The sequence below is a fragment of the Neoarius graeffei genome, chromosome 13, assembly GCF_027579695.1.
Source record: "Neoarius graeffei isolate fNeoGra1 chromosome 13, fNeoGra1.pri, whole genome shotgun sequence".
Lineage (NCBI taxonomy): Eukaryota > Metazoa > Chordata > Actinopteri > Siluriformes > Ariidae > Neoarius > Neoarius graeffei.
In genome coordinates this window covers 9997653-10015454 of record NC_083581.1, presented here as the reverse complement: position 1 = coordinate 10015454, position 17802 = coordinate 9997653, and the positions used below count along the sequence as shown (strand labels likewise).

Below are 17802 nucleotides of genomic sequence, written 5' to 3'. Positions count from 1 at the left end.
GTGTAAGAAAATAAGAAACTATTATACATGACTAAACTAAATATCTGATATGCAAGGCTATCACAACACATTCACTTCAATTCAGTTTTATTTCAGTTTTCAATTCATTATCCATCTCCTGTGTCTATTTGCATCCCTTGCATCAGGAGCATCCCTGAACATTTTTGTGGGCAGTTTAAAATGTAATTTATAATAGAAGTGTTCATACCTGCAAACTCGTCAGAGAAAAAAAGGTGACAGTGTCCGGGGGGGGGGGTTGCGGATAATGGTGACGCCGACACTGAACTCAAGTAAGTGTTAAGAAATAAGAAAACAATAAAAGAACCAAAACACAAATTATATTATACTGAAAAACATTTATTTTTTCCTTCTCTAGCCTGGACAAGGGCTTCACAAACACTCTTACGCACGCAAACACCATGGAGGGAAACTGAAAAACACTATTTTTCAGTATGTTTTGCATGAATAATGAAAATGAATGAATACTGATGCACGAGTTTTAAAGATCATAGGATGAATCGCAGCTCCCTGTGCGTCTGTTTTGCAACAATGAGACTGTTGCGCAACATTTTATGTAATCTTGCAATGTTTTACTATCAGTGCGCGATTTATCAGCTTCAATTTGCCACGCTTTGTCACTAGTATATAAACTCTGTATAGTCAGCTGCTTCAGACCACCACTGACCATGGATGCTGCTGCACCAATACCTCCTCGCCGTCTATTGGGATTGCTGAATGTCCGAGTACAACTCCAAGAACTCCAGCGAAGACGTTTGGGCGTGCTGGCATTACTTATCCGTCGTCGACTCTAACCTGACTCGTACGTGCACTCGTACCATGGATTCGTTAACTGCACGAGCGCCGCGCGTTCAATCGTCCAATTACCAGATGATTCGCGCCACCCTATCGCACTATCTTACAACACCTGCTTTCATTGTACAACAGTCGCAAGATATATCGCAAGATTTCATGCTTTTGCATTGCACAACGGTCGCTTTAGACGTGCAGGTTTTGCACGACTACTTTTTCATATGCGATTATTTCGGCAACAGTTAACGATCAATATGAAAATGTATCGGTCGCACGAATGTTTGGTCGCTTCTGATCGTGATCCAATTGTGAAACATGCTTTAGCAAACAAATATCTGTTGTTTTAGCTCCAAAAAGGCTGACTTGCCTTCAATTACCATCAGAGTTTCCACATTAGGTTCAGGGGTCTCTTAACAAGCGCGAACATAGATGGCAGTGTGTTTCAAGATCCTGAGGCAAAGGCTGAGATTCCGATTGGTCCAGAAAAATGTCAATTATAAGAATTGTCCAATAATGGCCTATAACATGGCAGCAAGCCCACCCCCCCTCTCTTGACAGGCGCGAGCTCAGTTGAGATTACGATCGGCCCAGATGCCCCGCCCCCCCCCCAAAAAAAAAAAAACTCTCCGGTTCTACACGATTCACGTGAATGACCCAATTGACAATGAAAAAGGTGACTGTCACCAAAAAGCGACAAGTTTGCAGGTATGAGTGTTATAAAAAAAAAAAAGTGGGTTGACAGAGTGACCCACTGAAATCTTCAGCTTAGTTCATGGCTCCTATGGTTGTTAAAAATGTTTGGTTCCTCAGATACACTCTGAACATCCTGGAAGAGCTTGGAGACGGGCAGAAGGTCACCGATGACACAATCGTCCAGTGGGTGAACGACATGCTCACACAAGCTGGAAAGAACACCATCTCAGGTTTCAAGGTAGCAAATCCAACCTGCTTTGTTATTACAAGCATTGAGGAAAGATGAGTCACTGTGAGGTTTTGTTGGTTTCAGTGAAAAATGAGGTTGTGGTTCTTTGAAGCAAAGTTTTGCTTATAAACTAATCAACTTTATGTAGACTTTTATTGGTTAAAAGTAGGTGATTTTAACCTTTACATGCAAACAGGAATAGATTAACTGCTTGTTAAATAAAGATTTGTTTGTTAATTCAAACTGACATGAGTTGCACCTTTGAAATCATCCTATCGGCTAACGCTTATTGACAAACATCCCAAGGTTTAGCAAAAGTTTGTTCAAAATTGTGATGGTTCCTGATCTGTGATTCCTGCAGGATGGATCCATAAGCAGTAGTTTGCCAGTGCTGGACCTCATTGACGCCATCCAGCCAGGCTCAATTCGCTATGATTTGCTCAAGACTGAAGATCTTACAGATGAAGAGAAGCTCAACAATGCTAAGTATGTTCTTTTGACCAGTTTTATCAGCCACTGTTTTGATGCAAAACATTTTATATGATGGGGGCAGTGTGATCAGAGCTGATGTGTTAAACATCACGAGAATGGGATCTGTTCAGCGAGTCAGATTATTTGATGCAACTCATGAGCCAGCGCCAACTCTTTCACCTCTAAAATGGCACACTGCAATTTATTTTTCTAAACTGGACAAAAGTTTACAATAATTTGACCTGTAGTTGCTCCTCTTTGCATATCTATTTAAATAATCGTAAAATCAGCAGGATACTACAAATCTGCATTGCAAAACCGTGAATTAATAGTATTGTGCTTGCTTTGTCTATACTTCATTAAGAACATTAAATTCCACTTCTCTTAACTGATTGATGATCCAAAGACAGTGTCTTCAGACCATTATAATATACCAAATACCATAGCACATGATGACTGTTTATAAGTTTAAAAGTCTGAAGTAGATTAAACAATTTAAAAGACCTTGCCTATCAATTCTCAAGCCCAGCAATTTTAACTTTATTTTTTAAGTGTTTCATTTGTCTCCCCAAAGCTTGTGTTATAAAGTAGGTTAATATAGTAGTATAATCAAATAAAAGCATTTATGGTATTTGACATGTATCTGGTTTTTAGGTATGCCATCTCCATGGCCAGGAAGATCGGAGCTCGAGTTTACGCACTTCCTGAAGATTTAGTGGAAGTCAAGCCCAAAATGGTGATGACCGTTTTCGCCTGCCTCATGGCCCGAGGAATGAAGAGAGTTTAGCATGAGGAGCAAACTGAGGGAAATAAATGTTTCATCTCTGATTACTATATTACCAAACTTTTGTTTCCATTTCCTCATTATATACAATTTGTCAGAGGAAAAAAAAAAAGTGTGGAGATCGCAGAGCTGACTGGACCAACCAGTGTTCTTTTTCTCGCTAATATTACCTTTGTCCAATGCTAACATTCTTACCTAGTGTCACAGAGATGTATTAGTGATGTGGAGAAGCATAAAAACATTTCATGCACTCCCTATACCAATTACGTACAGCTGATGTGTTTAATGCAGAGGCTGATGTTTTGAAATCAAGAATAAATGAAACTGATAGTTTTCTATTAAAATGTGTGTGACTCTTAATGCTGCATCCTGTGTGTACTGACACTCATCCTATAGCTCATCTCATTCTCATCTCATTATCTCTAGCCGCTTTATCCTTCTACAGGGTCGCAGGCAAGCTGGAGCTTAACCCAGCTGACTACGGGCGAAAGGCGGGGTACACCCTGGACAAGTCGCCAGGTCATCACAGGGCTGACACATAGACACAGACAACCATTCACACTCACATTCACACCTACGGTCAATTTAGAATCACCAGTTAACCTAACCTGCATGTCTTTGGACTGTGGGGGAAACCGGAGCACCCGGAGGAAACCCACGCGGACACGGGGAGAACATGCAAACTCCGCACAGAAAGGCCCTCGCCGGTCACGGGGCTCGAACCCGGACCTTCTTGCTGTGAGGCGACAGCGCTAACCACTACACCACCGTGCCGCCCCATCCTATAGCTACTGAGCAAAAATTAACACAAAGATTAAACAGAGGTTTATGCACACTTTTTTTTTCCAGCAGCTGGTACCCAGGACTATCCATCCATTACTGCTTATCCTTTGCAGGGTCACAGGCAACTTGGAGCCTATCCCAGCTGACTGTGGGCGAGAGGCAGGGTACACCCTGGACAAGTTGCCAGGTCATCGCAGGGCTGACAAATAGAAACAACCATTCACACTCACACCTACGGTCAATTTAGAGCTACCAATTAACCTAACCTACATGTCTTTGGACTGTGGGGGAAACCGGAGCACCCAGAGGAAACCCATGAAGACCATGCAAACTCTGCACAGAAAGGCCGCCGTCGGCCGCTGGGCTCAAACCCAGGACCTTCTTGCTGTGAGGTGACAGTGCTAACCACTATACCACCATGCCACCCCTACCCAGGACTAGTGATGCACTATTTATTTAAGATAATTCTGTAAGGCTGGAGTTGTCATAGACTAACTAAACTTGGAGGTAGCATAGTTAGCATTGGAGTAAGCTAGTTTAATTTTTCAGCTCATTTTTACAGACTACTACAGCGAACCTCTAGGTCACCAACAATAATCCTAGTGGGGCTGCTCTTCATAAACAGGGGAGCAGGCAAACAAAGATTCCTAACAACCCCCCACAGATTAAGTGTACCCTGCGAGACTAGGGTTAAGTAGTGGGCATTGACATGTGCCTTACATCCTCACACAGTAATGGCTCCATTACCAGACTTCTTGATCAGGGGTGGTCTCTTTCCTACTCCAGAGGCCCAACAGGAGACAAGCCTCAGATGGGTGTGGGTAGACTCACTAGTCCCAGGCTGAAGGTCTTAGTTTTGAGAGGACTGTTTCCCCAGGGACAAGAGAGTTGCCTGCAAGACATTCAGAGTCTCCAAAAGTAAAACTTGTGCATATGCAGTAAATAGCAGTTTGGAGTATTCAGCCTTTTTGTAAAAAATTGGAGCGAGTGCCTGAGACGGTACCTCCGACCGACTCCATAATAGTCCTTATCAGTGCTCAAGCTGAGAACTATCACAATGCTTGGAGGAGCATGATTAGGAGGAATGGGCTCCTGGCTGTGAACTGTATTGGTGAAATGTACAAAACCCATTTCCAGAAAAGTTGGGATATTTCCCCAAAATGGAATATAAACAAAACTCTGATGTTAATTCATGTGAACCTTTATTTAACTGACAAAAGTACAAAATGAAAAGATTTTTAATAGTTTTACTGATCAACTTAATTGTATTTTGCATCAGTGCATCTCAAATAATTAGAATATCATGAAAAGGTTCATTTTTTTATAATTTAATTCAAAAGGTAAAACTTTCATATATTCTATAGTCGTTACACATAAAATGAAATATTTCAAACCTTTTTTGTTTTAATTTATGATCATAGCTTATAGCCTATGAAAATCAGAAATCCAGTATCTCAAATTAGGAGTATTTCCTAAAATCAATTAAAAAAAAAAAGATTTACAGTACATAAATGTCCAACTTCTGAAAAGTATGTTCATTTATACACTTGATACTTTGTTGGGACTCCATTAGCATGAATTACTGCATCAGTGCAGTGTGGCAATGGATGCGATCAGCCTGTGGCACTGCAGAGGTGTTGCTGAAGCCCAGGTTGCTTTGATGACGGCCTTCAGCTCGTCTTTATTTTTGGGTCAGGTGTTTCTCATCTTCCTCTTGACAATAGCCCATATACAGTTAGGTCCATAAATATTTGGACAGAGGCAACATTTTTCTAATTTTGGTTCTGTACATTACCACAATGAATTGTGAACAAAATTCAGATGCAGTTGAAGTTCAGACTTTCAGCTTTAATTCAGTGGGTTGAACAAAATGATTGCATAAAAATATGAGGAACTAAAGTATTTTTTTTAAACACAATCCCTTCATTTCAGGGGCTCAAAAGTAATTGGACAAATTAAATAATTGCAAATAAAAATGTTCATTTCTAATACTTGGTTGAAAACCCTTTGTTGGCAATGACTGCCTGAAGTCTTGAACTCATGGACATCACCAGACACTGTGTTTCCTCCTTTTTAATGCTCTGCCAGGCCTTTACTGCAGCGGTTTTCAGTTGCTGTTTGTTTGTGGGCCTTTCTGTCTGAAGTTTAGTCTTTAACAAGTGAAATGCATGCTCAATTGGGTTGAGATCAGGTGACTGACTTGGCCATTCAAGAATATTCCACTTCTTTGCTTTAATAAACTCCTGGGTTGCTTTGGCTTTATGCTTTGGGTCATTGTCCATCTGTATTATGAAACGCCGACCAATCAGTTTGGCTGGATTTGAGCACACAGTACGTCTCTGAATACCTCAGAATTCATCCGGCTGCTTCTGTCCTGTGTCACATCATCAATAAACACTAGTGACCCAGTGCCACTGGCAGCCATGCATGCCCAAGCCATCACACTGCCTCTGCCGTGTTTTACAGATGATGTGGTATGCTTTGGATCATGAGCTGTACCACGCCTTCGCCATACTTTTTTTTCTTTCCATCATTCTGGTAAAGGTTGATCTTGGTTTCATGTGTCCAAAGAATGTTCTTCCAGAACTGTGCTGGCTTTTTTAGATGTTTTTTTTAGTAAAGTCCAATCTACCCTTTTTATTCTTGAGGCTTATGAGTGGCTTGCACCGTGCAGTGAACCCTCTGTATTTACTTTCATGCAGCCTTCTCTTTATGGTAGATTTGGATATTGATACGCCTACCTCCTGGAGAGTGTTGTTCACTTGGTTGGCTGTTGTGAAGGGGTTTTTCTCTTCACCATGGAAATTATTCTGCGATCATCCCCTACTGTTGTCTTCTGTGAGTGTCCAGGTCTTTTTGTATTGATGAGTTCACCAATGCTTTCTTTCTTTCTTTCTCAGGATGTACCAAACTGTAGATTTTGCCACTCCTAATATTGTAGCAATTTCTCGGATGGTTTTTTTTCTGTTTTCTATAATGACAGGCATACTAACACCTTCTGCGTGCTTCGGCAGCGCATTGATATCTGAGCTCCGTATCAATGCGCTGCCGAAGCGTGCAGAAGGTGTTAGTACACCTGTCATTATAGTGCGGACTTTCCATAGCATAGAAAATCGCTACGTTTCAATTTTTTTTAACTGAACTTGTTTCATGTCACTGGTCATATAAACCTATGTAAACAGGAAAAACGCGGAAGAGTTTGGTCGCATCTAACTACAGCCCCAAAAAATACCATTGGCCATGCTGAGCCTAGCTACATTGCTAACAGGAGTGACAGCGCGTCTGACTGCATCTGACTGACTGGGAGGTCGCGCAAAGCTTGGAGAGGTACGGAGCAGCTCGTCTCAATTCAGATAAGAGCATATTTCATTATGGAAGTACGGTGGACTGTTCCTTTAATGGCATTTTCAATTTGTGACATCATATGTCCATTGTGGTTTCCACAGTCTTGTTGTTGAACATGAAAAAGTTTCAATTCCACCTTTGTCTAACATCAAGAATCATGTCTGAAAAAAAGTCTCTTTTCAGTGGGACAGCCATTTTTGCTCATTTTCGACCCTAAAATTTGCTACAAAATACACATTTATGAACCAAAGTAGTCAAATTTTGAAATGCAAGGTAGAACTGATAATGTTTTATCATATGAGACCATAAAAAGGTTTTAGAAATCTCAAAATGTAAACAAAACACGTCCGGACAAAAAAAAATACGTTTTCTGTGAAATTGACTCATATACAGAACTGTACAGTGTTCACTCACTTGAGGATTTTCATATGCAAGAATAAAAATCACTTTTTCACTAAACAACATTCACAAAAAATGTGTTTGCAATTAATTGGGATCCACTGTTTTTATCATTTCAACCGCGCATCAGACCCTCGGCCAATTGAAAATGTCTTTCATGCACTTTTCTCCCTCATGAGAATTTTGAAAAGTTGGCAAGTATGTATTATTTGCACTAACATTTTAATATTGAATAAACAAATCAAAATTGTGTATAATTACCTTACATCCAAGCTGTGGGAAAAGTTTTGAGCGAAAATTAAAACTAACTTGGAGTGAAAAAGGTGAAATCTGTGATGAAGTTGGCAGAGACTCTGAGGTAAAGTGAGAGGAGGCGGGAGGGGGGAGGGGTCAAGCATCACTGCCGCCTCACAGACTCACTTTCCCGGGTTAAACTCCCACCACTCCCCCTCTCTCTAGCTTTTGTTTTGTTTTCACGGAGTAACCATTTTGATTTGTAAACTAGAGCTGTGATTTAAACTGCTGTTTCTTCGGACGCAACTAAAACAAACTGAAATAAAAACCGCCCCTTCTTTTCTCCTCAGAAGGTTTAGCCTCCGATGCTAACCTTTTCACCACAGCTTTCATAGCGTGCGCATGCGCATCCAGGAAGCAACAGATGGCGCTAGGCCCCGTTACCACGGCAACCTTCGTCACCCCGCGAAAACATACCCAACTGTCGCACGTGCAGTGACACCATCACCACTCACAGGTTTATTATGGGGAAAGAAATGAGCTGGGTTGTTTTTTTTCTTCTTCCCCATGTTTATTTACTTTAAAACACACACACACACACCAAACTGATGATCAGGTGCATCTTTACGCTCGATCACAGAGGCTGCCATCTTTCAACTCTTTGTTTGAAGCGAGCTTAGGTACAGCTATCTAACAAGTGCGTTCATTGGTTGTTACAGAGCGATGGGCCAATCACGTACCTCGTTTCATCTCAATGACGGAATTACTGAAAGTCGGAACAAATAGAATATGAATGCAGATTTTTGAGCGAAAAATCGAAAAAATTTTTTCAAATTTTGAGGTGAAAAAAGCGGAATTCCGCGAATTCGCGGAAAAATCACATCCCTGAATACTAACATTCAGGTTAAACTTAGAAAATATAGTCACACTTCCACAGTCTGAAGTTACCTCAGATCATTATCTCATCTCATTCAATATATGTCTGAGTAATTTTTTTATATAAAATATATAATATACATTGATACGGAGCTCAGATATCAATGCGCTGCCGAAGCGCGCAGAAGGTGTTAGTACGCCTGCCATTATAGTGCGGACTTTCCATAGCATAGAAAATCGCTACGTTTCAATTTGTGTAACTGAACTTGTTTCATATCACTGGTCATATAAACCTATGTAAACAGGAAAAACGCAGAAGAGTTTGGTCGCATCTAACTACAGTCCCAAAAAAAATACCATTGGCCATGCTGAGCCTAGCTACATTGCTAACAGGAGTGACAGCGCGTCTGACTGACTGGGAGGTCACGCAAAGCTCGCAGAGGTACGGAGCAGCTCATCTCAATTCAGATAAGAGCATATTTCATTATGGAAGTACGGTGGACTGTTCCTTTAAGGTTAGACAAATGTAAGTGACCCTGTAGTTAACAATATAACTATCAGATCAGCAATTAGAATGTTTTACTCCCCTTAGAGAAACTGAATTACTTTCATTAATCTCCGCATCAAAAGCTTCAACTTGTGTACTACATCCCTTACCTACACGTCTATTCAAACAGATAATACCTGAAGTAATTGAACCACTTCTAAAAATAATAAATTCTTCTCTTAGGATTGGCCATGTACCCAAATCCTTTAAACTAGCAGTTATCAAACCCCTGATTAAAAAATCTGACCTTGATCCCTGTCAGCTGTCCAATTATCGGCCAATATCAAACCTCCCCTTTATCTCCAAGATCCTTGAAAAAGCTGTGGCACAGCAGTTATGCTCATATTTACATAGGAATAACATCCATGAAATGTATCAGTCAGGATTTAGACCTCATCATAGCTCAGAGACAGCACTGGTTAAAGTAGTAAATGACCTACTGTTGGCATCTGATCAGGGCTGTGTCTCACTGCTTGTGTTGCTTGACCTTAGTGCAGCATTTGATACCATTGATCATTCCATTCTTCTGGATAGACTAGAAAATGTTGTGGGAGTTAAGGGAACGGCCCTCTCCTGGTTCAGCTCTTATTTAACAGATCGCTATAAGCATGTTGATGTAAATGGTGATTTTTCTAGACATACTGAGGCAAAGTTTGGTGTTCTACAAGGTTCTGTCTTGGGTCCACTGCTTTTTCTTTATATATGTTACCTCTGGGTAATATTATTCGTAAACATTGTATTAGTTTCCACTGTTATGCTGATGACACAGTTGTATGTTTCTGCAAAACCTGATGAGAGACACCAACTTAATAGAATTGAGGAATGTGTAAAGGACATTAGACACTGGATGCTTATTAACTTCCTTCTGCTTAACTCTGACAAGACTGAAGTACTTGTACTAGGACCACATGCAGCTAGAAGTAAGTTTTCTGATTACACAGTAACTCTGGATGGCCTTTCCGTTTCTTCACATGCAGCAGTAAAAGACCTCGGCGTGATTATTGACCCCAGTCTTTCATTTGAAACTCACATTGATAACATTACCCAGATAGCTTTCTTTCATCTCAGAAATATTGCTAAGATAAGAAATTTAATGTCACTACATGACGCGGAAAAACTAGTTCATGCTTTTGTTACCTCCAGGTTGGATTATTGTAATGCCTTACTGTCTGGATGTTCCAGTAAGTGCATAAACAAGCTCCAGTTAGTTCAAAATGCAGCAGCAAGAGTCCTTACTAGAATTAGAAAATATGACCACATCACCCCTGCCTTATCCACACTGCATTGGCTCCCAATCAAATTTTGTATTGATTATAAAATACTACTATTGACCTTTAAAGCACTGAATGGTCTCACTCCACATTACCTGAGTGAACTTCTGGTCCTCTATGACCGCCACGCCTACTTAGATCAAAAGGTGCAGGCTATCTGCTGGTACCTCGTATAGTGAAGGCTACATCGGGGGCAGAGCCTTTTCTTACAAAGCCCCACAGTTATGGAACAGCCTTTCAAGTAATGTTCAGGAATCAGACACAGCCTCAGCGTTTAAGTCTAGGCTGAAAACATATCTGTTTAGTCAAGCCTTTTGTTAATGGTGTTTATGAGGTAAAGGTGTAGATCTGGAGGGTCCTCAGACAGAGTGTTTTGGTAAACTGGGATGTATGGATGCTGTCAGTCCCCCACTCGCTTGCTCACTCAAGTTTGTTGACGGTGTAGTGGCTGGCTGCTTTATGTCCTGGGGCTCCCTCATGCCTGTGTTACCTTCTGGCTCTCCCGTTTTAGTTATGCAGTCATAGTTAGTTTTGCTGGAGTCCCCACTTGTACTCAGTGCAATATGTATACTGTTCCTACTTATTCAGGTGACATTGGGCATACCTAACAACCTGTGTTTTCTCCCCCCCCCCCATCTGTCCCTCTGAATTACATCTCGGTCCTAGGATCGAGATGCTGACCTCTTCTGCTCCTCAGACTTGCCTGATCCATCTTGGTGCCCTGCGTCTGGTTGGAGTCTCATCGCATCATTCCTGTGGAGGACAGCCCCATGTGGACAGTTGAAAGTCACACTTGGAGGACGCTCTGGACACTTACAGTAATGCTTTTATGGCTGAGGACTACAGTTGACTTGCTAACTTTAGGACTGCAGTTGTCATGAGCAGTTTTGCACTTCAACTATTCATTGATGGAAACTTAACTTCAACAAAAGAGACTTCACGTTAAAACTATAATGATTTCCCTGTTTTCACAGTTATATGTTGTGACTCTGTAGGGCACAGTTATAGAAGTGAGTTATTTGTAATCACGCTGTTATCACCCAAATGAGGATGGGTTCCCTTCTGAGTCTGGTTCCTCCCAAGGTTTTTTCCCTCATATTGAATGAGGGAATTTTTCCTTGCCACTGTCGCCACAGGCTTGCTCATTGAGGATAGATTAGGGATAAAACTAGCTCATGTTTTAAGTCGTTCAAATTCTGTAAAGCTGCTTTGCGACAATGTTTATTGTTAAAAGCGCTATACAAATAAACTTGACTTGACAAAGGCTCCGTCTTTGCAAGCAAGGATGGGTCATGACTCACCCCTTTGTGCCAAAATTCATGAGAAAATTGTTCAATACAAAAAAAGAACATTTATCAATGCAAGATTTTAGGTCTTTCAAAATCTACAGTACATAAATACTGTGAAACGATTTCAGAGAATTGGAAGACATCTCAGTGGTAAAGGGAAAGGTTGGATACCACTGTTGAATGTGCATGACCTTTGAGCCCTCAGGTGGCACTGCCTGAGAAACTGTCATGCTCATGTGACAAATATAGCCACATGGGCTTGGGAGTACTTTGGAAAACTATCGTCACTTAACACAGTCCACTGTTGCATCCAGAAATGCAATCCGAAACTGTATTATGCAAGGAGGAAGCCATTCATCAATTCTATGCAGAAATGCTGCCAATTTCTCTGGCCCCGAACTCATCTTAGATGGACCGAAAGACAGTGGAAATGTGTGCTGTGGGCAGAGGAATCCACATTTCACCTTGTTTTCGGGAGTGCGTGCACTTAATTGACCTGCTGCCAATCCAGATCTGTCTCCTATTGAGAATGTATGTGACCTCATGAAGAGGCGAATCAGTCAACAGCAACCACAGACTGTTGAGCAGCTGAAGTCTTGTATCAAGCAAGAATGGACAAAAATTCCAATTGCAAAACTGCAACAATTAGAATCCTCAGATCAAATAGGATTAAAAACTTTGAATGTGTTGCAGACATCAAATTTTAAGTTTGTTTATATTTACAATATACAATTAAGTTGGTCAGTAAAACTATTGAAAATTTCTTTTGTACAAAAGATTTTTGTTTTTATTGCATTTTGGAAAATATCCCAACTTTTCTGGAAATGGGGTTAGTAATTAAACTTTGATGCAAGCCACAGATTGTCAATAAAAGACACTTTGTTCGAACATCAGGGTTCTCATAAGTGTACTTGGTACCAGACCACCTCAGGCCAAAAGGCAATGATTTTTTTTTTTTTGACTGCATCATCAGACTCGGCCATACACTATTTGGCCAAAGGTTTGTGGACCCTTGCCTATCATCCCCATATGTACTTGTAAATCCCATTACAGATTTAATTCCTTTTGCTTTTATAATAAAGCACTACTCTTCTGAAAGGCTTTCCACTAGAGTTTGGGGCATGGCTGTAGAAATGTGTGTTCATTCATTTACAAGTAGGCATAGAGATCTTGCATGTGACGTCACAGCCGATCCAGATTGTAAGAGATGCCATCTTGTCGGTCAAACGCCATATTTCCCCCTTCTACTTCTACCTTTTCTTCTGGAAAACCCTACTATATACAATTCTACTACAACGGCTGTGGCTACAAGCTCTCCCTACCTGTGCACGTTTATGTTTTTTGTGTGTATTTTTGCGTGTTGTTCGTCTGTACCGGACATCAATATCCACTACAACCGTATGGACTTACTGGACATTGGTTTCCAGCAGAAAATGACGGTTTGTAGCGATTTCCATCGCATGCACAACATTCTGGACGAGATAGCGAGACCAGCGGGGTCTCCGTGGATTGTTATCGGGTCTGGCAGGCGAAGGAGGCGACGTCGGGAGCGGAAGCAAAAGCGAGGCTGCAGGCAGAGCCAGCCTGTTGACTAAGCTCAGAAAACAGCCACTCAAATCTCCACTGCCAAGCCTCTACCTCTCCAATGCCAGATCCATGGTAAACAAGACGGACGATTTGGAATTACAGCTGGAATTACCTTATTCTATAATCGGCTGGTCAGTGCTATACTAGATACTACTGATATATCTAGTATCAGTACTAGTAATACTTAAGTGACTTACCCGTCCAATGAGGATTGTTATTTTCTTGTTTACAAGATGCCACATCTGAGGGCGGCTGACAAATCCTGAATTTCTGTAAAGATAACTGTCCAGAGATTTATAAGCACACAGTGCTTCATCACTGAACAGCGAGAGAAAGTTAATGAGGTAATTATACATGTCTGGGTATTCCACCTCTGGCAGCTCAATATCCACTGATACGGTCGTGAAAACTACGTCCGGTAAGCGATAAGGGTCACTAATCTGTAGGTCGTTTATTTTAGACATATATCTAATTATCTGTTCATTAGAAAAATGAGCCGTGTAGTCCGTCGGTTGAAATTGATCCATTTTGTATACGAGTGCAGCAGTATTCAGCTGTGTTTTTTACCGACAAGATGGCGGCTGTTTACATTCCGGTCACGCGACTGCAAGATCTCTATATCAGGTGAAAATTCAATCCAAATTGCTTGAAACTGCCCTCATTCAATTCTGAATTGAATGCTAAACATACTTTTTACAGAATTAAAATGTTTATCCATTCTTGAGATATTACAAATCAAAGCTTGAAAAAAATGGCTCAAGTTTTAGGCCCACTTTACACGGGGACGGTCTGAAACAAAAACGCAAAAGTCCGTTTTCATTCTCACTTTTTTCCGCGTCTACACGATCGTTTTCAAGGAGGAAATCTGCGTCTATACGGTGACGCATAAATGTGTGGAATTCAATTGGATGTGCATGCCAGGCGGCTTAGTGGTGCTGTGAAAGACCTCCGCTATGTCTGCACGCATGCGCAACGTCTTCCGTCTTGTCTGATCTGCACATCTGCGCCGCGAAAACTTTGACTACTCTGCCTATGGCTACTCGTGAGGTTGCCAGAGCAGCTTGAAGGTCCGTTGGATCGATGTAATCAGACATGCTGTAGCCGTTCTATATGAGTGGGTGGAGCACAGAGGACGGCAGGACAGAGATCAGGTTTACAAATAGGCTTTATTGCCACACTTTTCAGTCTAACAATATTTTTAAACCAACAGAGACACACACGCAACCGGCGTCTAGCTTGGGGATGAGCTTCTCTGCTCTCCCTCTTTAAATAGGGCGCGGTCACTGGGAAGACACACAAACACAGGTTAATTGACATCAGGTGTAGTGATTCTGCCACTTACCTTCCCTGACTCCATCCTCCTGTCACAGACCGGCGCTTGACCACGCCCCCGCTGCCACACATGCTCTTACTTTTTTACTTTCTTACTTCCTGGGCTGGCATGTACAGTATATGACATATGTATGACGTAAACGCGTACCCGACGTGAGCAGATCCGAGCAGAGTTTCGCGTATTGGGTAGTTTAGACGGATATGCAACGGGGGCTGTTTTTAACTTATCCACTCTGGAAGGCGTTTTCAATTTTTTCCGTTTTTCAGCCTCGAAAACGCCGTCCCTGTGTAGACGAAAGGCACTTCCGATAAAATATTTAGTCGTTTTTACCCGACAGCGTCCGTGTGTAAACGGGCCCTTAGAAAGCTGACGTAATATGCATTAGGATAACATGGTCTAAAATGGGCCTAATTAACAAATGAGATCAAATGTTTTTTCTTAACTTTTTCAAGGTATTTACATGGAAAGTGGCAGGCACATACTGTAGATGGTCGTATAGTGAATACAAAGTTTGAAAAATTAGTAAAAACCAATTGCGCAAATTCATAGTTAATTAGCATTAATTATGCTAATAGGTAACATGTTAAATTGGTACACACTCTTCTTCAAAGTTTCACCAAATGGCTTTATTTGTGCAATATAAAGCTGATCTTAACTCATTTATACATGACAAAGAAACAAAAAAGTATAAAATATGCATAAACAAGCATTGGATGTCATTCATTTCTACCATTCTTGATCAAAATAAAATAAAAATAGCAATAAAAGAATATTTCTAATACCCTCTTTGTGCTCTGTAGAGCTTTGTATGTTTAAGTAGGGCCTAGCAGTGTTTATATGAAGGAATATAAATTATTTCAATTAATATTCAGTTTTCAAGGCTAACCTAAAAAAAAAAAAAAAGCCACATCCAATAAACAATTCCAATTAACTGAATCGAAATTGACACTCGCATTTCTGACGACTTTTTTTTTTATATCATTCCGACCACTAAGATCTCAATATTTTTCATCAAAACAACCAGTTATAATTCCAAAATATTTACATGAAATCAGTTTGATTTGAAAAAATAAGTCAATAAAGCTATGAAAACTCACTTCCAAATCTCCTCTGAAGCATATCAAAACTAACAGATGGAAAATTTTGCTGAAAACTTCATCAGAAACAGTGAGAGCTAAAGAACATCCCTATAAAAGTTCTCTGAATGACGTCTATGAGTAATCCAGTAGGAAAACCATCAGAAGAGCCTGAACACTTTACTGTGACTCAAAAAGCACCAGCAGTTTTCCGACGTCACACGAGCAGAGAGCGTGTTGTACCAACTTCAACCTGTCATTACTCCCAAAGTACTGAACAGATCTTAATGAGACAAATTTCTTTAAAAAGCTTATTTCTGCTTTCCAATAACTGTATTCACAATAGAAAACATTCAAGAGTTGGGGGCGTCGTGGCTCAGGTGGTTAAGGCGCCATACCATGAACGCGGGCGACCCGGGTTCAATTCCGGCCCGAGGTCATTTCCCGATCCCTTCCCGTTTCTCTCTCCCGCTCATTTCCTGTCTCTACACTGTCCTATCCAATAAAGGTGCAAAAAGCCCAAAAAAATAAAAAAAAATAGAAAACATTCAAGAGTTAAGCAACAGCAGATTTGGAAACTTAGGCTACATCCACATGACAACGGCAACGAGATTTTTTTTTTTTAGCGGGTAAAAAATCTCTCATCTCATCTCATTATCTCTAGCCGCTTTATCCTTCTACAGGGTCGCAGGCAAGCTGGAGCCTATCCCAGCTGACTACAGGCGAAAGGCGGGGTACACCCTGGACAAGTCGCCAGGTCATCACAGGGCTGACACATAGACACAGACAACCATTCACACTCACATTCACACCTACGGTCAATTTAGAGTCACCAGTTAACCTAACCTGCATGTCTTTGGACTGTGGGGGAAACCGGAGCACCCAGAGGAAACCCACGCGGACACGGGGAGAACATGCAAACTCCACACAGAAAGGTCCTCGCCGGCCCTGGGGCTCGAACCCAGGACCTTCTTGCTGTGAGGCCGGGTAAAAAAAAAAATTATATATATATATATATATATATATATATATATATCGCGTCCACATGGGCAACGGATCAGTAAAATATCAGGTCCATATGGCAACGCAACGCTTGCTGAAAACGATGCAATACACATGCCACACCTCTACGTGTGCTGTAAGACGGTCCCATCGGAGACACCAGAACAGTAGAAGTAGGACGCATGTGCATGTAACGGGTTTATTTTTTTCCACTTGCTATTGTGTGCATAGATTTACATAGAAGACTAGATTCCTCACCGCGTACTCCAGAATGTCCGCACAGGGCGGCCATCTTACCACAGACAAGGGGTATGAAGACTTACGCAAGCACAGCCCAGCACTCACATTATGATTTACAGGAAATCAAAGTACTGACTTTGATGACAAGATGATGTGTGTGCCTGTGTGTGTTTTAATTGTAGATGTTTATATCAGTATGTTTAGTTTTATTTTAACTGCACATTGGAGCCTAGTCAAATGAAATTTCAATCTTCTGTGCTAACATATATTGACTTTGACATGATAATCAGCTTTGAAATGTTCTTTGTAAATGTAAAGATATCTTTTTATCCTTGGAAGTATAACCACATGTGATTGATTAAATGCTTTTTTTGTCACAAACTACCGTGAGTCGCTGTCACTGTTTTATACTATTACTTACTCGGGCAGTGCATTTGTTATTATGCTATGATGTGAGTGCATTCGGTTTTTGAGGTGGATGAAGTATTTCTGAAGTTTCAGAAGTGAGTAAGCTGTTTATTTAACTTTAGCTTCCCCTATGGCCCTATCACATGTAAAAATATTTTCACTAAAAATTGGAAATAAATTGTATGGTTATTTGTCCTAAGGCCGCAGTTATCCATAAGTATGCAGTGTTGGGCTTCTCACAGCATAGGAATTTCAGCATGCATCCTGTCTTACAGTCTGTAGTAGACTGAAATATTTTCGCCAAGCTATGCGTATTTTTTTAAAACATAAAATGATTATTCATCATTAATATCATAAATACATACTTCTGTTTGGTTTTTTTATATAACAAACCAAACCGTTTGAATATCGATTGAAATTTGAGG

General features: G+C 40.8%; 1 protein-coding gene across 1 annotated transcript in view; it reads left to right on the top strand.

The window, feature by feature from the left end:
- lcp1 (lymphocyte cytosolic protein 1 (L-plastin)) overlaps positions 1-3331 on the top strand; it is a 33469-nt gene extending 30138 nt beyond the window's left edge. The window contains exons 14-16 of the mRNA XM_060937234.1: positions 1621-1741; positions 2094-2218; positions 2858-3331. Of these exons, the coding sequence (XP_060793217.1) occupies positions 1621-1741; positions 2094-2218; positions 2858-2990 (379 nt within the window). The 3' untranslated portion in view covers positions 2991-3331. The remainder of the gene's footprint in view (positions 1-1620; positions 1742-2093; positions 2219-2857) is intronic.
- Positions 3332-17802: the final 14471 nt, after the last annotated feature.